Here is a 27,492-nt window from a genome sequence, read left to right as displayed (position 1 = left end):
TCATACTTGAACATGGTAAATCCTAGTATACTATAGTAAATCATGGTAAACTATGGTAAATCGTGGTAAATCATGGTAAACTATGCTAAATCATGCTAGAATCAGTAAATTATACTTGAACATGGTAAATTGTGGTATACTATAGTAAATCATGGTAAACTATGGTAAATCATGGTAAATCATGGTAAACTATGCTAAATCATGCTAGAATCAGAAAATCATACTTGAACATGGTAAATCGTGGTATACTATAGAAAATCATGGTAAACTATGGTAAATCGTAATAAATCATGGTAAACTATGGTAAAATCATGGTAAACTATGATAAATCATGCTAGAATCAGTAAATCATACTTGAACATGGTAAATCGTGGTATACTATAGTAAATCATGGTAAACTATGGTAAATCGTGGTAAATCGTGGTAAATCATGTTAAACTATGGTAAATCATGGTAATCTATGATAAATCATGCTAGAATCAGTAAATCATACTTGAACATGGTAAATCATGGTAAACTATGGTAAATCATGGTAAACTATGGTAAATCGTGGTAAATCATGGTAAACTATGGTAAATCATGGTAAACTATGATAAATCATGCTAGAATCAGTAAATCATACTTGAACATGGTAAATCATGGTATACTATAGTAAATCATGGTAAACTATGGTAAATCGTGGTAAATAATGGTAAACTATGGTAAATCATGGTAAACTATGGTAAATCATGCTAGAATCAGTAAATCATACTTGAACATGGTAAATCATGGTATACTATAGTAAATCATGGTAAACTATGGTATATAGTAGTAAATCATGGTAAACTATGGTAAATCATGCTAGAATCAGTAAATTATACTTGAACATGGTAAATTGTGGTATACTATAGTAAATCATGGTAAACTATGGTAAATCGTGGTAAATCATGGTAAACTATGGTAAATCATGGTAAACCATGCTAGCAACATGGTAAAAAAAATTCTAGCATCATGCTAGCAACATGGTAATCATGCTAGCATGGTAAACTATGGTAAATCATGGTAAACTATGGTAAATCGTGGTAAACTATGGTAAATCATGCTAGAATCATAGTAAATCATACTTGAACATGGTAAATCATGGTATACTATAGCAAATAATGGTAAACTATGGTAAATCATGGTAAATCATGGTAAACTATGGTAAATAATGCTAAACTATGGTAAATCATGCTAGAATCAGTAAATTATACTTGAACATGGCAAATCGTGGTATACTATAGTAAATCATGGTAAACTATAGTAAATCGTGGTAAATCATGGTAAACTATGGTAAATCATGCTAGAATCAATAAATCATACTTGAACATGGTAAATCATGGTATACTATAGTAAATCATGGTAAACTATGGTAAATCGTGGTAAATCATGGTAAACTATGGTAAATCATGCTAGAATCAGTAAATTATACTTGAACATGGTAAATCGTTGTATACTATAGTAAATCATGGTAAACTATGGTAAATCGTGGTAAATCATGGTAAACTATGCTAAATCATGCTAGAATCAGTAAATCATACTTGAACATGGTAAATCGCTGTATACTATAGTAAATCATGGTAAACTATGGTAAATCGTGGTAAATCATGGTAAACTATGGTAAATCATGGTAATCTATGACAAATCATGCTAGAATCAGTAAATCATACTTGAACATGGTAAATCGCTGTATACTATAGTAAATCATGGTAAACTATGGTAAATCGTGGTAAATCATGGTAAACTATGCTAAATCATGCTAGAATCAGTAAATCATACTTGAACATGGTAAATCATGGTATACTATAGTAAATCATGGTAAACTATGGTAAATCGTGGTAAATCATGGTATACTATAGTAAATCATGGTAAACTATGGTAAATCGTGGTAAATCATGGTAAACTATGGTAAATCATGGTAAACCATGCTAGCAACATGGTAAAAAAAATTCTAGCATCATGCTAGCAACATGGTAATCATGCTAGCATGGTAAACTATGGTAAATCATGGTAAACTATGGTAAATCGTGGTAAACTATGGTAAATCATGCTAGAATCATAGTAAATCATACTTGAACATGGTAAATCATGGTATACTATAGCAAATAATGGTAAACTATGGTAAATCATGGTAAATCATGGTAAACTATGGTAAATAATGCTAAACTATGGTAAATCATGCTAGAATCAGTAAATTATACTTGAACATGGCAAATCGTGGTATACTATAGTAAATCATGGTAAACTATAGTAAATCGTGGTAAATCATGGTAAACTATGGTAAATCATGCTAGAATCAATAAATCATACTTGAACATGGTAAATCATGGTATACTATAGTAAATCATGGTAAACTATGGTAAATCGTGGTAAATCATGGTAAACTATGGTAAATCATGCTAGAATCAGTAAATTATACTTGAACATGGTAAATCGTGGTATACTATAGTAAATCATGGTAAACTATGGTAAATCGTGGTAAATCATGGTAAACTATGCTAAATCATGCTAGAATCAGTACATCATACTTGAACATGGTAAATCGCTGTATACTATAGTAAATCATGGTAAACTATGGTAAATCGTGGTAAATCATGGTAAACTATGGTAAATCATGGTAATCTATGACAAATCATGCTAGAATCAGTAAATCATACTTGAACATGGTAAATCGCTGTATACTATAGTAAATCATGGTAAACTATGGTAAATCGTGGTAAATCATGGTAAACTATGGTAAATCATGGTAATCTATGACAAATCATGCTAGAATCAGTAAATCATACTTGAACATGGTAAATCATGGTATACTATAGTAAATTATGGTAAACTATGGTAAATCGTGGTAAATCATGGTAAACTATGGTAAATCATGGTAAACTATGGTAAATCATGCTTGAATCAGTAAATCATACTTGAACATGGTAAATCATGGTATACTATAGTAAATCATGGTAAACTATGGTAAATCATGGTAAACTATATTTGGCTAAATCTATATTTTGAACTTATCTATCTATCTATCTATCTATCTAACTTCAAACCTTTTCTATTTATCTATCTATCTATCTATCTATCTATCTTTTTAACTAACTAATCTATCTATCTTTCTTTTTAACTAAATAATCCATCTTTCTTTCTTTTTAACGAACTAATCCATCTTTCTTTCTAACTAATATATTTTTCTTTCTTTCATTCTAACTAATCTATCTTTCTTTCTTTCTAACTAATCTATCTATCTTTCTTTCTAACTAATCTATCTTTCTATCTTTCTTTCTAACTAATCCATCTTTCTTTCTTTCTTTCTTTCTTTCTAACTAATCAATCTTTTTTCTTTCTCTCTCACTAATCTATCTTTCTTTCTAACTAATTAGTCTTTCTTTCTTTCTTTCTTTCTTTCTTTCTTTCTTTCTTTCTTTCTTTCTTTCTTTCTTTCTTTCTAACTAATCCACCATTCATTCATTCTTTCTTTCTAACTAATATTTCTTCTTTCTTTCTAACTAATCAATCTATCTTTCTTTCTAACTAATCTTTCTTTCTTTCTTTCTTTCTTTCTTTCTTTCTTTCTTTCTTTCTTTCTTTTTCTAACTAATCTTTCTTTCTAACTTATCTTTCTATCTAATCTTTCTAACTAATCTTTCTTTCCTTTCTAACAAATCTTTTTTTTTCTTTCTTTCTAACTAATCTTTCTTTTTTCTTTCTTTCTTTCTAGCCAATCTTTCTTCTTTCTTTCTAGCTAATCTTTCTTTTTTCTTTTTCTTTCTTTCTAACTAATCTTTCTTTTCTTTCTTGCTTACTTTTATTTTTTTCTTTCTAACTTATCTTTCTTTCTTTCTACCTAATCTTTCTTTCTTTCTTTCTTTCTTTCTTTCTTTCTTTCTTTCTTTCTTTCTTTCTTTCTTTTTCTTTCATTCTTTCTTTCTACCTAATCTTTTTCTTTCTTTCTTTCTTTCTTTCTTTCTTTCTTTCTTTCTACCTAATCTTTCTCTTTCTTTCTTTCTACCTAATCTTTCTTTGTTTCTTTCTTTCTTTCTTTCTTTCTTTCTTTCTTTCTTTCTTTCTTTCTTTCTTTCTTTCTTTCTTTCTTTCTACCCAGTGTTTCCCCTACAATGTATTAAGTAGCGGCGCAGCGCCGCCGCTGGATTTTCAGCGCCGCTGCAAAATATTCACATGATCAGTAATATCACGAGTCACGACATTCACTTACACACGTTGTCATAAGGGGCCGTTCACATGCAAATATTTCAAATGTGGGTGCGCGGAAAGCGCACTCATAATAGAAGCGACGCGGCGACAGACGCCACGGGAGAGTGAGCAAGCGTTTGTGGAAAGGAGAGAGCGGTACGAACTTTTCTCCGTTGAAGTCTATGGGGTCGTTGTGTCCATTTTTTTACTGTCTATGGAAAATATGCCGTCCCGCCCTTCCGTGTTTGGCGATCAGGTTTCATTCTCACGCAGCTTGTTTAGTAACTTAACGTGCGGGTCTTTTCCGCTCCGTGTTTGCGCCGCGCTCTTCGTTCCGTGTGTGTGCGAGTGTGTGTCGGCGCACTGCGCTCTCTGCTCAAAGTTCCGCTCTGTGTTTGCGCTGCGCGTTCTGCTCCCTAACGGCCCAAACGCCCCAATCATGTAGGCTACCGATCACGCACTGGAAAAGCAAAGTCCGCTCAAATAACGTGAAACTTCTCAGTAGTAGACTTCTGTTTGCTGGGCAACAATGGTAAAATGACCTGCTCTGATCACATGCTCTGGTAATAATTGAGCTTTGTATGACTATACTTTATTTTGATAATTAGTCAAAAAATAAATCTGTTAAATCTGAGTATGTTGCATAGAACTGAATGAAGAATAATATACTGATGTTTTATATTTTAATATAGGGCTATTTTCTGTCCAATTTGTGTGGACATTTTTCTTTTTTCCCCCTTTTTTGTGTGTTGTTTAATTTAATTAGTGATTCTATATTTAAATATTGATGATTACAAGTTTGGGGGAAATGCGATTAATTGCGATTAATCACAGCAAATTGTCTTTCTTACATTTGAGCCCCTGCCCCTGATGAACTCTTTGCACATCCCTGGAGGTTAGTGAAGTAAAATAGGCTATGCAAGCTAGTCACCTTTTAAACTAATGAAAAGTTTCATTTGGATTTTAATGTTTAAAATATCTACAGGATAAAATAAATGAAAGTACTGGTTACATGATGATGTATCTAAGTGCGAAAGTGTGTTACAGAAAAAAAGATCAGTAGTGCAGATGAGGGAGGAAAGAGTTTCATTTTTCCACTATAAATTCTACCTTACATCTGAAAATTAACACAAAAGAAAAACATGAATAATCCTGTCCTAATCCTGTTTGTGACCAGTTCAAGGTACATGCTGCAATAATCATGCCTTCAGTTGATGGTAAGTCAAATTTGTATGTCTCAAAATGTCCATTTTTATCCACAAAACTTGCCAGAAGTCATGGTTTAAGGGGTTATAAAAAAAAAAAAAAAAAAAAAAAAAAAATCTTGCACCCCCCCCCCCCCCCCCCCCCCAACCTCCGGCACGTAACAGCACCGCTGCTGGAAAAATTTATAGGGGAAACACTGCTACCTAATCTTTTTCTTTCTTTCTTTCTTTCTTTCTTTCTTTATTTCTACCTAATCTTTCTTTCTTTCTTTCTACCTAATCTTTCTTTATTTTTTCTTTCATTCTTTCTTTCTACCTAATCTTTCTACCTAATCTTTCTTTCTTTCTTTCTTTCTTTCTAACTATTCTTTCTTTCTAACTAATTTATCAATCAAAATTTAAACTACTTTAAACTTCAAACTACTTCAAATTTCTAACTACTTTAAACTTCTAACTACTTTTAACTTCTTCAAACTCTCTGGTCCGGCTTTCTCAAGCCAACTTAAAGTTTGTCTCAACAAACTTTTTTTTCTAGTTCAAAATGGTTTTCAGTCGAAGTAATGAAATGACTAACGAGGGACATTCTAAAACGTTTAATGTGGCTAACAGTGATATTATACAAATCTAATAATATATGATAAACCTTACAATGTGCAGATAAACAGATGAACCCAGCTTATGAATGCAATGCGTTTAGTTCATATTCTGGGTTAATCTGTTTATAACGTCAGCCTGTGGTTTATTAATAAGGTATGTTACGTTACAGAATTTGATCTTTTAATATTAATTTCTCAGTATTAAGTATTTAGCCAGCTTAAGCATTTATAACCTGTGAGTAAATTTGCTTTTCTGTACATAGTATGCTTTATTAGTATGGTGTAGTATGGTTAGTATTAGTACATTAAACACATTAAGCGTTTCAGAATGTCTAATAACAAAACCTCCCAGTGCTTTAATCTAAGCTACAGTCCCAGTAAAATTGGCTGAAGCTCTGAAGCAAGCACAAATAAGGCCACATTCGCCTGTCGTAGACGGATATATGTTGCCATGTTTTCTGATGTTCTTTTTTTATGACAGTATGTTTTTCATTATGGTTTTTCCAGTTCATCACTGCCTAAATTTGGTGTAATGAAGGAATGCCAGAACTTTATTGATTTAGAAAACAACGTTTTGGTTAAGGTAAGTGAAGCTCCTTTTTAGGATTTATAAAAAGTAGTAATAATTTTGCAAACTTTGTTACAACCCACGGCTCGGCACAATTATAGTATTTAAAGTTTTACGAATTACGCTAAAGCACTTATTATTGCACTAATTGAGTATTAGCTGTGAGCAGACAGTGTAAATCAATGCACTGTAGAAAACAGTGACCATAAATGAGAAAAAACAAAGTTGGAATGTTATTTAAATTAAATCAATTATTAAATTAAATTGAATTAAGGAAAACAAATTATAAATCAGTTCCATTTCAGATTCCAGATGATCAATGGCTTATGCCGCGGCCACACTAGACTTTGAGCATGCAAAATTTCTTCGGGCACAGCAACGATCGTGATATGAAGTCGCATCCTTTTTTTATAAACATGAATTCAACATATAACAAGTAGTAATGTAAAATGTAGAAAATATACAATCTACTCGACTTGACTGCAAAAATATAGTTCTTTTAATTCAGCCAAAAGGTCACGCCTCGACGTATATGAATAGAAGTCAATGGGACGTAAAGTGTTGTGACTGACCCTTTAGGACAGTGGTTCTTAATCCTGGTCCTGGCGACCCCCTGCTCTGCACATTTTGTGTCTCCTTCATTTAACACACCTGATTTAGATCATCAGCTCCAAGAACTGAACTGGATGTGTCAGGTAAAGGAAACATACAAAATGTGCAGAGCGGGGGGTCCTCAAGACGAGGATTAAGAACCACTGGTTTAGGGCCTTCATGCATCCTCGTGAACAAGATGGAGGGAAGTTAGTGAGGGAAGGGCATAAAAAAATTACTTAAACGCAGCCCATGATGCTGTTCATCACTCAAACTAAAATCATTGAATTTAAATTGATAATGGCACCGCATTGTGCAGCCTATGATTGTAAACATCTAGCTATAAATTTCAGATTAATCAATTATTTAAAGGTACAATATGTAAGAATTTTGCATTAAAATATCCTAAAATCTCAAGGCCAGTGTTATATATTTTGTTAAGTTGATTACTTACAATATCCCAAATGTTTCCAACTATTTTTAAATCGTGAGAAAATTGCGATTTTAACCAAGGAAACGGGGCGTTAGAGCAGGGGAGATCTGGGAGTCGCCAGTCAATTGCGTCATATCCGCGTTACCCTCGGTTTCCGCTCGTACTGCGTGGAGTCCTGGACAAATGCGGAAGTTGTAGTTGTAGCGTCTATCAAGCAACAAATGATGTTTTATTAACAAGGTTCGGGAGGAGCACGTTCAGATAATTAACACAAGTGGAAAGCACTCAGCAATCAATGGTGAGAGGTATAAATACTCAGCAGTCTCACCTCATTCCATTGACAGTTTTTGCAGCATCCCTCCACCACCCCTTCTCCACACTTCTAGTACTAAACACTTACATACGGGGGGAGTACTCTGGGTTCGGGCTGAACTCCGAGCTCGGAGCCCTCCCTCCGGACAGCACGCCATATACGCATTAAACTTACCCATTCAAATTATATGTAAGTGTGAACTCGTGAAACGTTAGCTTGTTTTGCGCAGTCGTTATCTTTACCAACTGCAGCTGGTTCTGTCGACAAAGCATGCTTAATTTTATATTTTCCAAATGTAGCATTCAGTAATAGTTATGTTTATGTAAGGAAAGTATTATTGCTTTAGATTTGTGTTTAACGTTAGTTTATTGACATTGTTTATCTGGTGTTTATGACAATGTAAATAAATATAGCATGTGTTATACATAAAGATTAATCAGTATGTGTGGGTACAACTACAATATACATGTGGGTACAATGTACAAATTATGTGGGTATGTTCGAATGTACTTTTACAATTGTTTAGAACACGTAAAACTGCGCCGCGTTATCACAACAATGAATTCGACATACAGTAACATCTATGATTACCAATATAGTATTAAACCTTACTTTTCTTGCAGTTAATTCATTTTAATGAAATAAAAGTGTGATGAGGTTCAAGAGTCAGGAAGGAAGAAGACAGGGATCGGCGTGACTGGGACTTTATTAAAATAAAACAAACAAAAGTCGCGCACAACGCGCATTCACCGTGGCAACCGCGACGGCACAAAACAGTTCAAATCTGAGAGCTCAGATCCACCGGTTTTCTTTCTCTGCGTCCAATTTTCTCTCCAGTCTCTCTCTCGTTCCAGCGCGGCTTATAAGCGGTCTCTCCACGCCAATAATACTGCAATAAGACACAGGTGTTCGTCATTTGCACTTGACCTACTTACCCCATACAAAAATGTAATATATGGCCATATATGTACTTAAATTTTAAATAGCATGACATATATCTCTACATATATTTGACTTATCTGAGAACACAATATATGCCTGCAACATATATCTATACATATATTTGACTTATCTGAGAACACAATATATGCCTACAACATGTATCTATACATATATTTGACTTATCTGAGAACACAATATATGACTGCAACATATATCTACATATATTTGACTTATCTGAGAACACAATATATGACTGCAACATATATCTCTACATATATTTGACTTATCTGAGAACACAATATATGCCTGCAACATATATCTATACATATATTTGACTTATCTGAGAACACAATATATGACTGCAACATATATCTATACATATATTTGACTTATCTGAGAACACAATATATGACGGCAACATATATCTATACATATATTTGACTTATCTGAGAACACCTGCAACATATATCTATACATATATTTGACTTATCTGAGAACACAATATATGCCTGCAACATATATCTATACATATATTTCACTTATCTGAGAACACAATATATGCCTGCAACATATATCTATACATATATTTATATATATATATATATATATTAGACTGAATTGTGTCACTAACCTCGACTTGACAGTATTTATTATGTTGACTACTGGTATGAACAATATGGCCCTGGTTTCCATACAGGGCTTAGCTTAAGCCAGGTCTAGGCCTTAATAAAATTAGGGTATTTAAGCAGCTTTTATAATAATGTATCATTTAAAAAAAAAACATTACTGGTGTGCATCTTGAGATAAAACAGTGGCAGTCATATATTTTAAGATATGTCAGTGCAAGTTGTTTTCAGTTGAAGGATTAGTGAATTCTGTCATTAATTACTCACCCTCATGTCGTTCCAAACCTGTAAGATCTTCGTTCATCTTCAGAACACAAATTAAGATATTTTTGATGAAATCTGAGAGGTTTCTGAACCACCCATAGACAGCAACGTCTTTGCAACTTTTAAGGCCCAGAAAGCTACACTGTAAAACCAAACAGTAAAACTTCCATAAATAAAATGGGTAGTAATTACTCAAAAAAATAAAAACGTTCATTCGCCTTTAATTTTCTGTGCAATTAGAACGAAAGTGAAATTTTAAGTTTACAGCACTCAAATTCTTTCATTTTTTTTTGTCAGTGCACTCAAAAAGTTTTACTATAAATTCGTCTGACGTCACTTACGTCCGTACGTGCTCCTCCTTCAACTGCTAGCAGTTGCAAGTTTGTGAAAACACGCCATGTTTTTTGTTGCTCGCCTGACCCGCCTCAGATGAAAATTTGTCCAGCTAAGTTTTCAACACGTGAAAAACTCGATCATATTTTATAAAAAAAATAGCGTAGGAGGAGATATTTTTCGATCGGGAATTTGCTGTGGCGTTGTCTGTGAGGACCTTTGGTGAGAAACGCAGCATGCAATTTTCGGAACCTGCTGGTGACAAGATTTTCTTCGTTGTGCTGCCCGCCATTATATTCTTCTTCTCTTTGGGCACACTAATCTGGTAAGTTCCCTGTTTTATTTTCTGCAAATATCTTTAGTGTCTTAGCAGTTAATGTATTCTATGCATTTGCAAAGCGAATGAGGATTTGATCAATTGTATCCTGCCTCACTAAAGGTAAAAATGGATTGAATTGTTGAAGCAAATGTATTTAAATTATAAAAAAATTTAAAAAAAAAAAATCTGTCTTTTTGCATCGATTGTGCACACATTAAAACGTTTTCGGGCAACAACTTTTAATGACCTCAAAATGGCGGGCTGTGACTCATTTTATTTGGCACGCATGAATTAAGTAACTTTAGCTGCTAACGTTAGTAGTTTTCATAGAGGTTTTTCAATAATAAGAAGCACGTTGTTCCACGTGTTGTACATTTTTTGTAAGGACAGGTATTTATAAATTGTATTTAAATAGTTTGCTCAAGCCATACCAGTAAGCTTGTGTTATTTAGCCGAGTCATTTTTGTTCTTGCTTAAAATTGAACATTTCAAAAAGAAATTGTGCAGTATAAATAATATTTAAATGTTTAAGGTTTGTTTTATGTGATCAGACTGAGAAAGGATTAGGTCACTTTCAAAAAAATTTTTGCTGATAATTTACTCATCCCAATGTCATCCAATATTCTTCAGTCGAAAAAGAAATTAAGGTTTTTGGGGAAAACATTTCAGGATTTTTCTACACAGAATGTAGGCTACTTCAATGGCAACCAACTATTCCAATGTTCAAAGAAGGTTCAAATGTCCGTCTCAATGCAGCTTCAAAGTCTCTACACGATCCCAGTCGAGAAATAAGCATCTTATCTAGCGAAACGATAGGTCATTTATATATATATACTTTTTAACCAATGTCTGTCTTAAACCATCTCTGAGATGTGCCACGTCATCACGTTGGAAAGGTCACGATAAAATAAAAAATAATAAATTAAAACAAAGATGGAGGACGATTTTGAAGTCGGAGGAGAAAATGAGAGGGAGTTTTTCGCCCTTTCCTACCTTTTTGAACCGGAGTACACAGACAAATAAATGACGCAATGCGTGGCACATCTCAGAGATGGTACACGACGAGCATTTGTGGTTTTTGGCAAGTATATATATAATAATAATATAATATGTAAAAATTATTATTTTTTTTTTTTAAATGACCGATCGTTCGCTAGATAACACCATTATTTCTCAACTGGGATTAATGTCGAGACTTTGAAGCCTCACTGAGACAGACATTTGAACTTTCAGATCGCTGGTTGCCATTGAAGTCCATTATATGGTGAAAAATCCTGGAACGTTTTCTTTAAAAACCTTAATTTCATTTCGACTGAAGACAGACAGACATGGAAATCTTGGATGACACCGGGGAGTAAATTATCAGCAAAAAAATTTTTTGAAAGTGAACTTATCATTTAAGTTACATAACTGATTAGCATCATGTGTATTCACATATATTTTTTCTAGTATTTTGGCAAATATTACAACCTGACTAACTTCTCAATCTCTCTTTTTTCAGGCTAAAAGTGAAGCAGCTGGCAGTTCAGTTTGGTATGTTTATGTCCAATTATTAATACACATTCATTGCATAAATATACTAAAATGTGAATGAATATTGAGTACGCAACACAAATCGAAAAGGAAAAAAAAAATCAATGGCGTGGAAGTGCAAACTTTGTGCTGCTATCTTTGATAAAAGGTTACAGGTGCTTGAACACTATCGTTTGCATCATGGCAATGTTTCCTCAGTCAGCCCATTGCCATGTCTCTATGAAGACTGTATCTGCACATTTCAATCAATAAATGCGTTGAAAATTCACTTAACACGATTGCATACTCAGACAGCTGTGCATAGTGTAAATCATATGGAATGTGTATCATTCATCTGTCCTGTATGTGGACTGAAGCAGCCGTTTAGCGATAAAACCCTTCTCAGTCATTTAAGGACACATTTAAAACAACATGAGACAGTGGACTGTCCATTCAGAAATTGTCAGTACTCTACCAATGTCTATTCCTCCTTCAATGCCCACAAAAGTAGAAATCATCCAGATGGTGATGTCTCAGATTTTAAGGACGAGATCATCTGGGCAGTAACTGACAGCCCCTCAATGCAAAGTCAAGTTGAATCTAATGAGCCTGATTCCTTTCAGGATTCTCTTGAGCTAGAGACTACTGACTTTAATCCTCTTGAGTCAAGATATGACACAGATGAATTGCAAGCTCAATTAAGGAACAACTTGGCTTCTTTATTCTTGAAAATGCACAGTGTTCTTCATGTATCAGATATGGCTATACAAGACATAGTTGAAAGTTTGGTACAGATATTCTCACTGTCCAAACCTCTTGTGAGAGACTCAATCATCATGGTTCTGCGAGAGTATGATCAGACTCTCAGTGAAGTCCTTCTTAATGAATTAGTGGAAGCTGTTGTGAAAAGTAACATCTTTGTCAGCTCTACTGCAGAAGGTGCGGAGCTGTCCACTGCTAAGCGAAGAAAAAGATTTGTGGAGAGTAACTATCCTCTGGTATTGCCAGTTCAATATACAGTAGATTCCAATGGACACACAGCCGTGTATGTTCCGATACTTCAAATGCTTCAAACAATGTTTAAAAATACTGATCTTCTTGAGAAAATTAAAGAAGCCAAACCATCGCCACCTGGAATGTACATTTCTCATGAAGACGGAATGTATTTCAAACAAAATGAGGTATTGTCTGAGGCAGGAGAGCTGAAATTGTCACTGATTCTGTATGTGGATGACCTTGAATTAGCAAATCCTTTAGGCACAGCTAGAAAGATCCACAAGCTTTGTGCAGTGTATTGGTTACTTGCCAATTTGCCCAGCAAGTATAGATCCAGCCTACATGTCATACAACTAGCTCTGCTATGCAAAGTATCAGATGTGCAGAAGTGTGGTTACGAAAGTGTTCTGTCACCTTTGTTGAAAGACTTGCAAACTCTTGAGCAGGATGGTGTTTTTATTGAAAGTCTCGGTCAGTGCATCAGGGGTACGGTGTTGTTTGTGGCAGCTGATAATTTGGCTGCTCATGGTCTTGCAGGATTTGTGCAGTCTTTCCAAGGACATTATTTCTGTAGATTTTGTTGCTGTACTGCAGATCAAAGACAGACCAGTGAAGTTTCTGAAGGAGATTTTAGAATGAGAACGAAGGACTGCCATGATCTTCATGTGCAAAATGTTGTGCAAGGAGAAAATGTAACCCATTTTGGTGTTACAAGTGAGTGTGCTCTCAGCAAGGCACTGCAGCATTTTCATCCCATTACTGGATTCCCACCTGATATTCTGCATGATTTGTTTGAGGGTATTGTGCCTGTTGAGTTGGCCTTGTGCATCAGTGAAATGATTCGAAAGAAGTATTTCACCCTTGAAGATCTAAACAAAAAAATTCGCACATTTCCATATCAGCACACTGATAGGCTTGATAAACCTCAGCAAATCCCCAAAAATTTTGTTGCCAAACGAAACATTGGTGGGAACGGGCATGAAAATTCCACTCTGCTGAGGTTATTACCACTTATGGTAGGAAGTAAAGTCCCTGAAGGAGATGAAGCATGGGCCATATTGATGGACCTTAAAGAAATTGTGCAGCTAGTGTTGTCTCCATCTTTCACAGAAGAATCCATCCAGTACATGCAAACTAAAATAAGTGATCACAGACAGGTTCTTAAAGCAGTGTTTCCAGACTTTAAACTCAGACCCAAGCATCATTATATCGAACACTACCCAGAACTGACCAAGTGTTTTGGGCCTCTGGTTCATCTGTGGACCATGAGATTTGAGGGAAAACACCGCTTTTTCAAAAAGGTGATACATGACACACAGAATTTCAAGAATGTCTTGAAATCCCTGGCTACCAGGCATCAGCACATGATGGCGTATCACCTCAATGCACCATTTTTTTTCAGACCCCACATACAGGTCTCAAGTGTTACTACTGTCCAAGTCACTACTCTGCCTCAAGTGGCAAGAGACTTCATAGAGACCAAGACAGACAGCCAAAACATATATAGTACATCAAAAGTCTCTATTGATGGCACAGAGTATGCAAATGGAATGGTTGTTTCCGTAGGACAGGCAGGAGGACTTTCAAAATTCAGCAGGATTGAAAATATACTGCTTGTGAACAACTCTGCTTCCTTTCTTTGCAGGAACTACGAGTCCTGGTACAGAGAACATTTAAGATCATTTGAGCTGACATCATTGGACATCTTCTCTGTGCATCAACTTTCGGAACTAAATGACACAGTAAGTCTCACGTCATACACTATCGATGGACATTTGCTGTTAACACAGAAACGATCTATTTTGATCAGAGATTTGGAGGTTTAAACCCATTTAGAAATAGGAAAAAAATACAGTCACCTAGAATAGTTTGTCGTCAGAATAGTGTTAAAGGGATATCAACAATTAAAATTCTTTTTTACATACCTCATGCCATCCCATATGTATATGACTTTATTTCTTCAACTGAACAAAACGGATGATTTTTAGAAAAATATACCATATCGATGAGTCCATATAACACGTGAATGAGTTCCAAAAAGTTGAAAGTTCAAAAAGCACATATAGCAATAATGACAGTAATCCATAAACCTCAGTGGATGAATCAATGTTTTCTGGAGCAAAACAATAGGTGTGTGTCAGGAACATTTTAATATATATATATATATTTCAATCTATAATCATGTGTTCATAAGAGCGTCAAGTTCATGCTTTTTATCTAAATTTAAGCATGATACAAACATGCGTATTATGGTTGAGTGAAAGCAATTCTTTAAAGTGTAAAAAAAAAAATTTACACACACAAATGTACACTGTACATATACCTTGGCTTAATCACTTATTAATTGTTGCAGATCTGTTCCGAGTTTCATAAAATTACAAACGTCAACCTGAAGAACCACTTTTATGGTGTGTTGGACCAGCATGCTCCCCGTCTTCAGAGCTTGTTCAGAAAGAAAGCTGCTCGCACAGGGAAAGTGTCTGAAGTACTGAGTCAGCTCTTCAGGATATATGACCTCCAGGTCAGTTGGTTACACTTCTTGATGCCTGATAAAGAAACTGCAGTGTATTTTTAAATATTTTGGTTGTATTTACAGACATTTTAGAGGTAGATGAATAGTATTTTGTGGCAAGATTCTCATACTCAAGTCTCTAATTCTCACACTGAAGGAAAACGTGGACATCCATGTACGACGAGCTTCCATCCTCCGTGCTCTCCCCACCTATCTGCAAGAGGATGACTCCAACTTTCTCAAGACATGGGATGTAAGTGTTGCACTGTTTGGTTACCAAGAATCTCACTTGCCATTAAGATGTCATCCTGGTTTCTAGTTCTATGTTTTTAATATATTAATTAGAGTTGTAATTACTGTATGGTATAGAATGGTTTGAAATAGATGTAAACATGTCATTTATTAGCAGTCATCCTTTGGAAGTTTAGAGTAACAGTTCTCTCTTCTTTTATTCAGGTTGAGCAATCTGATGAACCAGACATTGATGACGTACCACTGGGTCTCCTCTCCATTAGTGGCAATTCAACAGATGCCACGTTCTTCTGCCCAGAGAAGATTGCAGTTGTTCTTGAGGGTAACATGGTTATCGATTTTCCCACATTGGCTGATGCATTTGTCATGCTTTTCGGACTAACTTACGCCTTGGATCTAAGTTACCCTAAAGAGTTGGCCAACACATTTGACTTTACCCAGAAAGTCTTGATGGGTCTGGAGGATGGGAAGCTGAGGCCCAGAGTGTTGAGTCTTAAAAATGAGCTTTTTGCACTGGAGTAACCTCAGTGTTTGAACAAAGCTTACAAAGGTACTCTTTCATTTGACATTTCATTTTCAAATTTCACTTCTGTCACTTTTAATGCACACAGTAGAGCAAGGAATTAGTTTTTTGATAACAGCTTACAGATGTTATAAGGAATGATTGTTCAACGGACCGTTTAAATGTGTTGCTGTTCAAGTTGGCATGTTTGCACTGTATCGATGTCATACAGTACAACAGACAATGCAGTGCATTGCAGTTTACACTGTAGTAATCATATCTTTGATTTCTGTATCCTAATGCGGTCATTATGTGCAGTTTAGTAAATCGTTACATGTAAAAATAACTACCACGGTATAAGTTCCATATACCACTCATAGAGATGACAGTTTAAAAACATTTTGTTTTTTTATCTTCCTCTTATATTGTATTCTAGTATAACTTTTATATGTCTATGGTTACTGCGTGAATTTTGAATAGTGTTCCACTGTTCCTACTTGACGGAAATGTTTACAGCTGGGTGATATCCAGATATCCATATTGTCCACTTCTAAAAGTGATCGTTATCTCAGCCCATTTCTCAAGGGCCTTGCACTCTATTGAAGTATTTCCATTTGACAAACAAATTATTGTTAATGTTTTGTGATTACTTAATAAAAGAGTAACAGAGTATTTAGAGTGCTTAATAAAAGAGTATTTAGAAATTTATATTTCTATGGTTGCTGCGTGAATTTTGAATAGTGTTCCACTGTTCCTACTTGACGGAAATGTTTACAGCTGGGTGATATCCAGATATCCATATTGTCCACTTCTAAAAGTGATCGTTATCGCAGCCCATTTCTCAAGGGCCTTGCACTCTATTGAAGTATTTCCATTTGACAAACAATTTATTGTTAATGTTTTGTGGTTACTTAATAAAAGAGTAACTTGCATTTAAATTGTCTGTGTTGACCTGTTTATTTTTTTCAGAATGTGTATAGTTAGCAATTTAGTTGATGACGTAAATCTAAAAGCTTACAAAAATGAATAAAGTGAGTAATTTGTTACTGAGAAATTAAAACTGTTTTTTTTTTTATGAAGGTAAAATAAACTGTATTGTAACAAAAAAATGTAAGCTATCTTTGGGTTATGTGAACCCAAAAACTCCTTGTAAAATTACTTGATCAATATTGTTACAGTAACTTGTGATATTAAGTTAGTGTCAGTCAAAATTACCTAGTACCATTTACTTAAAAAAGTATGTTTCTTTAACTTATAAAATTTAGTTTGTATCAGTTAAAATTACCTAGTACCATTTACTTAAAAAAAGTATGTTTCTTTAACTTATAAAATTTAGTTTGTATCAGTTAAAATTACCTAGTACCATTTACTTAAAAAAGTATGTTTCTTTAACTTATAAAATGTAGTTAGTATCACTTAAAATTTTCGATGTAATCAGTTTCAACTATTTTTTTGAGTTATATTAACTTATCCGGTTTTACAGTGTAGTAAAAACATTGTTTAAATAATCCATGTCACTAGTGCAACCTTAAAGGAGAACTCCGGTCAATTTTAACATTTGAGCTAATTTTTTTGTAAATTTGGAGTGCTGTCAATACAGAGAACAACGACAAAAATCGGTGTTGCCTACACCGTGTTATCCTCTTTTTAAAATCTGCACCCTGTTGACTTCAATGGGGCAAGTTTTAAGCCTGCTTTTAGCCTCTTAACATCCTTGATGTGTCATACAAGTGCCCAGCCATGTGAGTGATTCCTTCAGAGTGAACACGGGTGAATCTGACTGCAGTAGATGTGAAAGATATCTTGTTGAAACATCTACAAATGTCCATATATAGGTGAAAATGCCCCTTGAAATCAATTTAAGGTGGCAAATATTACCCCTTAATAAAAAATGTTAATTTCTGTCACTGCTCTAAACTGACCACTGCATAGAATATGAAAAATATGAATATCTTTGTCAGTCAGCTGTCAACAGGCCTAAACAAGCCATGGCACCAAGCACAGAAACACAATCAGTAAAATGTTATCTAATTATTATCAAGAAAACTTTGAAAATATCGATCAAGACATATTTTGTCAATATTGCACACCCCTAATGCATGGTATTAATTTTGATTTCTTCGGGTCTTAAAAAGGTCGTAAAAAGCCTTAAATTTGACTTTAAAAAATGCAGAAACCCTGCTTCATAATATTTAGGTTGAACCACTGTAGCTATATATTTACCAATGTTTTTATTTTTCTGGGCTTTGACAGTTGCAATGATATTGATATCAATGGAAGGACAAAACTATCAGATTTCATCAAAAATATCTTCATTTGTGTCCCGAAGATGAACAAAAGTCTTGAGGGTGAGTAATAATGACAGAATTTAAATTTTTGGGTGCAAACATGCATTTTAGTCTGGTAAATCATGTTGTCATATATGCAATAAACATTGCAAGGCTTGCAATTAAGTTAAATTATTTCTGTCACAAAGGTTTGGGCTGGATTCTGGCAGTGTGTGCTCTATATAAACGTAGAGTCTAAAGACTGCCTTTCCACTGATACTCTGATGGCACCGGATGAGGGCATGATATTGTTAATGAGCTGGGTGATGAGTAGACAAAAGTTGTAGAATAAAACTTTAAATCTGGCAACCCCACTTCCAAAAATTTTGTTAGTTGACAGTGTGCATGTAAACAGACACATTGAGTTGATGTATTTTACCAGGGCAGAAAAAATATCAGTTATTGATCACAACATCCAACATTGCATTTTTTTTTTTTTTCACAACATCCAACATTGCATTTTTTTTTTTTTCATGTTGTTCAGTTTTAGACAGCTTTTGTGCTGTCTCTCTTTGTCAAAATATATACACTCAGTTAATAATATTTAATTGTTGTTTTTTTCTGCCTTTTAGACGCTTTCTTGACATCAATCCTGAACGTGGATCAAAAACAAAGAAAGGACAAGTAACTTCAAAGAAAACTGGCCAAGTTGTGCAAAACAAGAACACCACTGTAAGCCTACAGGTGTCCTCACTTATGCGAAACCTTGCAGACTTTGAATGGGATTTCGTTTGCACTTTTATGGACTTCAAAAAAGAAACAGCATTTCACTGTTGTTATAAAGCTTGGAAGAGCCAGGACATTTTTTAATAGAACTCTGATTGTATTCGTCTGAAAGAATAATGTCATATACACCTAGGATGACTTGAGGGTGAGTAAATCATGTGCTAATTTAAATTTTTGGGTGAACTATTCCTTTAATTAAGTGCTAACTGTTACCTGTTTGTTGTTAAGTGTTAAAATTGCATTTTATGTTTAAAAAGTAATTCAGCCAACATGTTCACAGATGGCATTTTAACTAAATAAATGTTTTAAAACCCAGAAAATGTTGTTTTCTTTTTCCTAGTGTGACTACTCTTATGAAACCTTAAAGTATAATATTTTAATTATGTAATAATAAAAGCAGTATTCCCTGTAAAAATACAATTTATTGCTGTCGACAAGTTTAATAATGTAAAATGTGGTATATACTGTATTTGGTAATTACAGTGGAGTACTGTAAATGCTGTTTACTGTAGTAGTGTTGTAAAAATACAGTATGTGGATGGCAACCCAGCTGCCAGTATTTAACTGTAAATTTACAGTGAAAAGTTTTACAGTGTACATGCATGCGATACTGATGCATTTTTAAAGCTGTGGCATATGGTTATGGTACTTTGTGGATGTATTTGTCAAAAATGACAAAGAAAACACTGCATTATTGTATTAAAATACTATATTTGGTATTCACACAATAGACAAAATCTCCAACTATAGGCATTTAATTTCAAGGCATTCAGATATAAGATTTGTATCCCTAATATATGTGAAAGTATGTACTATAGAAATAAGTACATATATGCATGTATACATATATGCGTCATATATGCATGTATACATATATGCGCCATATATGCATGTATACATATATGTGTCATATATGCATGTATACATATATGCGTCTTACATATATTTCACATTTATGTGCATATACGGGAAAATATATGGCACTTACATGAAAACGGCCATTTTTGATATATTTTGAAATATATGTTTCATATATGTATATGTGTTTTACATATATGAATTTTGCATATATTCTCATATATGCAGCAGACATACATGGGCACTAACATTATATACTGTATGTAATTTACATATATTGACATATATTACATTTCTGTATGGGACGTCCCGCTCGTCTCGTTTCTCTCTCTCCCGTTACAGACCGCGCTGAACCACGCCCCCCTCGCCACAAAAAAGCATGTCATTAAACGCAACATTTATAAAAATAGAACTTTACCTCATCCATGAACATGATTTTTCGATTCCCGTCTGACTGATTTACATCCACGGTGGAATTTAAAACGACAGTTCCCATCATTCCACGCTCCACATCGTCATCAAGCTACGCCGTTGTTGTTGTTTGGAATGTAGCGCCCTCTTGCGGCAAAAAAATCTTGCATATTGTACCTTTAACAGAACTAACCCCTATATAAACGTGAATAACTTTTGGCTCTCTAGTGTTTAAAAAAAACAATAGTGCATGAATATTTTGGAAGAACATCGTTTTGCTTGTGCTTTGGCTCTGCATGACTGCGCGGATAAATATGGTTCTTTCTCGTAACAAAAAAAAAAAGAGATAGACAGATATGATCCTACTGGTCATAAAACATTCACTACTAGGCTTAATAGATATAACCAGTTTAGATGAGAAAATTCTTAAAGGAACACTCCACCGTTTTTTCATATTAAACTATGTTATTCCCTTAACTAAGACGAGTTGATACATACCTCTCTCGTCTCAGTGCGTGCACTCAGTCGCTCTGGCTCGGCGACACTTTGATAGCACTTAGCTTAGCCCAGTTCATTCATTAGGTTCCAAACAGAGATGAAGTTAGAAGCGACCAAGTATGACCAAATTTTCATTTTAAAGTGAACTATCCCTTTAAGGAAATAATCAGGCAAAGTAATAATAGATGAATGTTGTTATTTGTATCTTTAGACTGATGACATTGAAGTGAGGAGAGCATGCATAATCAAATCTCTCTGTGCATACCTGAACGAAGACCCTAGCAGTCTGGTTTGGGAGTATATGGTGAGTATGTGCTTTTTAAAATGTTGCTGTATTTTCAAGGATGCTTAATGTTTTGTTAAAGTTAATACACAGGAATTTAAGAGTACTTTATTTTTTTTAAATATCCCTTCTAGGATACAGACGTTGCCAGCACTGAGGAGGTGATCCAGAAGACTGTGATGGGAATTTATGTCATAAGACATGAAGGTGCAGACATGGAAGACAGCCCAGCAGATCTTGGAGTGGTATTAGAGGGTCAAAAGGTTCTTCAGGACCTTACCAGTGTCCCATATGCAGCAGCCATGTTGCTGGGACTGATTTATGGACTGAACCTGAGCTACCCTCCTGAACTAAGGTACACATTCGAAGTCCTTCAAAAAATAATTCTGGAGCTATATGGCAACAAGTTGTCCAATAAAGTCCAAACACTGAAGACCAAGCTCTTCTCTGATGTGTTTGAGTAAGGACTCTAAGGACCATTCCTGGAATGCCAGAATGTTAATGTTAAAAAAAGGGCAATATGATTTTCTATTGCAGGTTACACTTGTTGTATTTTTCAATGTTCAAAATTGTTGAACTTAGTTGCAAGCTGCCTATTTGGTGCTCGGTGCATCTGTTATTTTCTGTGAAAGATGTCTAGTACATTTTAGCAGTAATATGTCATTTGATAATTGTTAAACATATCGTTAGACACATTGCCATCTGGACATTTTGGTTGCATGGAGGATTTTTTTATTATTATTGTATTGTGTAAATTTGTTTAAAAAAAAAAGAATTTTTTTTATTTCTTTTACCAAGTTTTATAGAGTTTTAATTTACACTGAATTTGCAGAAGTCTTTTGACTTTTTTGAACAATGTGTAAAAGTAATTTTTGCTGATGTTAATTGTGAGGGACCGAGAGGCAAGAACAAGGAACACAAGCTTTGCACAAAAAAATGGGTCTTTATTTGAACCCAAAGAAAAAAAAATAACTTTACAAACTCATAAATTTCTTACAACAAAAAAAAAAAAAAAACAGAAAATGAGATCAAAACAATTAGACAAAAAACAAAACAAAAAAAACCTAAAACTACTGACCTACTCAAATTCTTCTTCTTCTTCTTTCGGTTTAATGGCGGTTGGCAACTAACTTTAATAGTGCATTACCGCCACCATCTGGACTGGAGTGTGGTACTGGAGTCTAACCTTTCCAAATATAATGCAAACAAATATACAAACAAACAAACAAACAAACAAAATAAAATAAAACAAACAACCAACCAAAAGATCAAACTAAATTATTTTAATTAGTCCTGTATTCCTCAGGAAGCTAATTACATATTGAAAACAAACTTCACCTGAACTTCTTTGTAAAATGTCCTGTAATTTAAACCTCATCTTTTCTCCTTGCAATTGTGCTATTAATCTTTGTCTTTCTTCCTGATATTTAGGACAGTATAACATAACATGCTCTATAGTCTCTGAGCTACCACAGAATTCACATTTGCCATCAGCATGCTTCTTCATTATTAACAAAGTATTATTTAATCATGTGTGTCCATACCTCATTCTTGAAAATACATCCTCCTCCTCCTTACTTCTGTTCATATTTCTGCCCTTTCCTACTTTGTTCTGGATATCATAGAACTGTCTTCCAGTCTGTCCACTGTCCCATAATGTTTGCCATTTTCCCTTAATTATGTTCATAACCATACTTTTAATTTCTGCTTTGCTGTAATTTACCTCAATATCTATATGGACATTTCTAGCTGCTTGCTTAGCACTTTTATCTGCTAACTCATTTCCTACTACTCCTATATGAGCTGGTACCCAAACAAGAGTTATATTAATTCCTGACTTTATCAGATTGTTTACAACTTGTAGAATTTCATACACAATGTCCTGCCTTGACTTTGACTGATACGTTTTGATACTGATCAAAGCGGAACTGGAATCTGACTCAATTACTACCTTCCTTTGCCTATTGACCTCCACCCAAAGCAAAGCTAGCCACACAGCAACCAACTCCGCTGTGTAAACTGCTAAATCATCACTGATTCTTTTACTTTAATGTTTAGTTTAGGGATGACATAAGCAATCCCCATTCTTTTATCAGTCAATTTAGATGCATCCGTATATATTATTATATCCTCTCTATACCTCTCCATTAAATAGTTCTGCACTCTGAATTTGTCCATGTCATTTTCTTGCTTATCTTCTAACAATCCCAAATCAATGGACATCTCTTTAAAGACCCATATTGGAGCAACTGGAAAAGGTACAGTGGGACTTATTTTTAATTCATTAATCCTCATTTCATTTACTTTATCATTAATGACCCAACCAAAACTTCTGACTTAAGTGCTACCACGCTCTTGACATTGCTTCAGCACTGTTTGGCTCATATGATCTTCATTATGTCCTCTCAAGTTTACCCAATACACAAGGGCTAACTGATCTCTTCTAAGGTGAAGAGGCATTTGACCTACTCAAATGAACAAAGCAACAGCTTATAAAGGAAAGGATGTGCCCATTACAAATTAAGAGGGGAAACAAGTCGACTTTACATTCAACATATAACCTTAAATAAATCAAAATCAAGTCAAACAAAGATATATAATAAATAAAGATAAGGAAAGCAAAATGTAATCAAATATCATAAATGTACAACTAAATAAATCAATTGATAAAGACATTAACGTTTCTTCCTCCCCCGGGCAATTCCAGCAAATGGTATGATCGGGCGGAACCCATAACATTTAAATTCTGTTCCTGCCCGGACTCTAATCTTTGTCACGCCAGGATGCGGCTGCAGCGGACCATGTCTGAAGTTCATCACGAACGGTAAACTTAAACTCAAAATAGAAACAAATATAAGTAACATATACAACATAACTAATTTGTGTGCACTTCAAATCAGTAACAATGTATATAAAATGTGCTGTAAATGTAAACATATGAAAACCTAACAATAAAGAAATAATTAATATTGTTTTTTTTGTGTGATTTATTATGATCCATCATTATACTGAAACAAATGAATATGAATGACAAAATAAGTATAAATAGAGTATTCTTAAATGTATATCCTTTGTGTAAATGTATGCATGTTGGCGTGTGTGCATGTGTGTTCGTGTATGCATCCATGCATCCACATTACCGCTCTTGTGCGGCCACCACTCAGGCCGTCACATTAATACATTTGCACAAGTTTAAAGAGTTGAATGTATGGGTGAGCAGGCTGTTAAAAACTGTTTATTGCAACTGTTGAACAAATACAGTTTGATAATTTGTTACATATCTTGTCTTTTTATGACTCTACAAGACAATCACACACAAACAAATGCTGCTTTGAAAGGAGTAACTTTAAATAGATACTACTGAGTTAAAGTAACAAGAACTAATTGGATGGAACCACTGTCCATAATTTAAATGAGTTATTTGAAACAAATCTCCTTGTGTTTGTTGAATGTAACCTGTTTGGACAGTTTTAAATAAACTACTGCATGTTCACTTAACTTAACCGATTTAAGTTACAGGGAAGCAATTCCATTGATTTAGTTCGACATTACTGTTTCACATAGATTCTTCCCCATTCAGCTGTGTTGTCCCAACACAAGGAGTTTACATAGATTCAAAAAATTCCATTAATGTTAATAAAAAGCAATTTGCTTGTGTGGAACCACTGTCCATAATTAAATTAAGTAAGTTTAAAGAATAATTTGTTTGAGTGTAGCTAGATGTAATGAGCACCAAATACCTATAAATATGACTTAAATGACTTATGATAAATAAGTATACAAAGACACAAATACAGATATGATAGTAATGTGTAATAATACATACCCAACACAGAAAGATCACCTCAAACAGAAAGATCACCTCAGTTTTCTTGAGCTGTAGTATTGTTTACCTCAGATCTCCATGGTGACCATTGAGCACTGTTGACCACTTTATCCAACAAAAACAGATGTGCGGTGGCACCCCTAAATCATCATGTACTGGAAAAATATTTTGCATGTGTTGTTTCTACATATATTGGAACACTTTTAGCACCCAGCCATATCACAATTCAAGAATTGTGTTTTTTGATGCACCCTAATATATATATATATATATATTATACATAATGTATCATATATAACAATGTAATAAATGTATTACTATTTATTTATTTACTAGTTTAGTTAAAAAGTCCACACTCTAGATCAGTGGGTGGCGGTAATGCACTCGAAAGCTGTTTGCTAACCGCCACTAAAAACAATAGCTGAAGACGAAGCTCTTTGCAAAATTATTATTGGAGATCTTATGCCGCATCCTGTAATCGTCTATTTTTATGTTTGCATGCTGTTCATCAAGCTTGGTCTTAGTCTTGGTCTGTCTAGTCATGCATGTCTTACCTGTTCTCTGCCCAGTCATCAGTCTGTGGTCGCTTTGCCATCCGCTGTCTGCTGTCGCTTTGCCATTGGCTGTCTGCGGTGCTGAGTCTGCCGGCTAGGAACTTCACATTCTCTATGTGCCCACTACCAAGCCTGGGATTTGCTGCTACTTCCAGTTCTGCGTCCACCAGGAGTGCCGGTGCACGGCAGACTGTTTTTCTTGCTTTCAGTAATAAAGTTTGATTCTGTAACCTCCCTTCGCACTTGGGTCCTCTGTTTCCCCTGACAATATGCACAGAAGCTGCTATTAATCTGTAGACCAAACATTATTTTTTCTGTTCTGGTTTTGTTTTTTTTCCTCTTTCCACCTCCTTCATGGTGAGATTAATATATAATGCCTATAAACGATGGAGGGGGAGCTGTCTGATTTTTAAAAAATATATTTTCATTTTAAATTTCTTTTTTTTAAAATTATTCTTGTTCACATGTTTCAAAGTTCTGAGTGTTTAAAATGTTATTTTTAATCTTTCAAAACTAGGAAGGTGTTTGATAAGGCAAATGTTCATTTGCAGGGGTTTAAGAATTTTATGTCATTAATATATGACAAACTGTTAATGGTGGGCATGGACAATACATAAGTAATGTCTAGGGGACTAGTTAAATTTATCTCATGGAACATTAATGGCTGTGGAAGTCCAGTTAGAAAAAAAGAAAGCGTTGGCATATCTGAAAAACAATCAAGCAGACATTGTGTTTATGCAGGAATCTCATATAAAGGCCAAAGAAGCAGACACATTTAAAGTGGGGTGGGTAGGTCATGGTTTTCATAGTTCATATTCCAGTAAGCGTAATGGAGTGATAATTTTAATTCATAAGAATAGAAGTTCGATTACACTGTTACAGACCACCAGAGACGGTCGAACATAGTGGAAGGATTTGCGTCTTGTGAATCATATTGAGAATCACAGTGATTTGTCACCCAGGACCCTGGTCGGAAGATATATCCGTTTAGCTCACGTCACTGTTGGTCTCTTTGTCGCTCGAGCGTGCACAGCTTTTTTGGTGAGAAACTGCTCCCACTTACAGATGTGTCTCGGGATATCATATTTTATATTGGGTTATCTCTGATTGTTGTCACGTGCATTGGACTTATTCATCGGATCAGATACCCACTGGCTATACAGGGTTTATTTGGAATCGATTACTACTAGCTGTCACGATCACCGACTCCATGACCTCCCTCTCTGGCCGCCAGAGGGCGCCGTCACCCGAATACTGACTTTCCCTTACGAAATGCATCTCCCATAGTACATCATTCCTGGACTAATCCCACATCCACCTGCCATCACTGATCACTCACGCACCTGAATCTCGTTTCCATACACACATAAAAAACACTCTCACATTACAACCAGTGCGAAGTCTTGTTTTGCTGTTGTGAACATTTCTGAGCGTTTCTCCCATGTTTCTGCCTACCTGTGTTTGACCCCATCTGATCTGATCTGATCTGATCTTCTCGTTGCCTGCCGCCTACCTATTGACCCTCTGCCTTGTATCGGGACTCTGTTTTCCTTGCTGTCTGCCTCTGAACCCTTGCCTGGGTTATCACCTCGTCTTTGCCTGCCCTGCTCTGTCCATTCTGCCCGTGCCTGACCTTTTCCTGTCGACTATTCTAATAATAAACCTGTTGGAAATGGACCTGACTGATTCATTACATTAGCATAGCTGAGTTGAGTGTTTCACGTGAACTCAGTGGTTAACCAGCGTTCTGTCAGACTGTTTAGTATTGCGTGTCTTTAGACGACTACTTTATATGAATGCTCATTGGTAAACCAGAGTGATACTCATTTGACGAGGGTTACT

At 34.9% G+C, this 27,492-nt stretch overlaps 1 protein-coding gene and 1 long non-coding RNA gene across 2 annotated transcripts in view; one reads left to right on the top strand and one right to left on the bottom strand.

Annotated features, from left to right (window-relative positions):
- The window catches only part of LOC307160677, a 574,771-nt gene that overhangs the window by 206,867 nt on the left and 340,412 nt on the right, over positions 1-27,492 (bottom strand). The gene's annotated exons all lie outside the window — the stretch shown is intronic.
- LOC307160672 (uncharacterized protein) lies at positions 6,514-21,741 on the top strand. Its single transcript, XM_079874864.1, has 3 exons — positions 6,514-6,587; positions 21,199-21,291; positions 21,405-21,741. Exons 1-3 carry the CDS (start codon positions 6,537-6,539, stop codon positions 21,732-21,734), a joined length of 474 nt encoding a protein of 157 aa, XP_079730990.1. The 5' UTR covers positions 6,514-6,536; the 3' UTR covers positions 21,735-21,741.

The sequence above is a fragment of the Squalius cephalus genome (genome assembly GCF_949319135.1).
Source record: "Squalius cephalus genome assembly, chromosome: 6".
NCBI classification, from domain to species: Eukaryota; Metazoa; Chordata; class Actinopteri; order Cypriniformes; family Leuciscidae; genus Squalius; species Squalius cephalus.
The sequence above is the reverse complement of the archived record's forward strand: the minus strand, read 5'-3'. Positions and strand labels throughout refer to the sequence as shown.

Coding starts and splice junctions, on each gene's coding strand:
- LOC307160672 (XM_079874864.1), top strand. CDS start 6,537: ATGAAGGAATGCCAGAACTTTATTGATTTAGAAAACAACGTTTTGGTT. Junction 6,588..21,198: donor AAAACAACGTTTTGGTTAAG/GTAAGTGAAGCT, acceptor TTGTATCTTTAG/ACTGATGACATTGAAGTGAG. Junction 21,292..21,404: donor GTCTGGTTTGGGAGTATATG/GTGAGTATGTGC, acceptor TATCCCTTCTAG/GATACAGACGTTGCCAGCAC.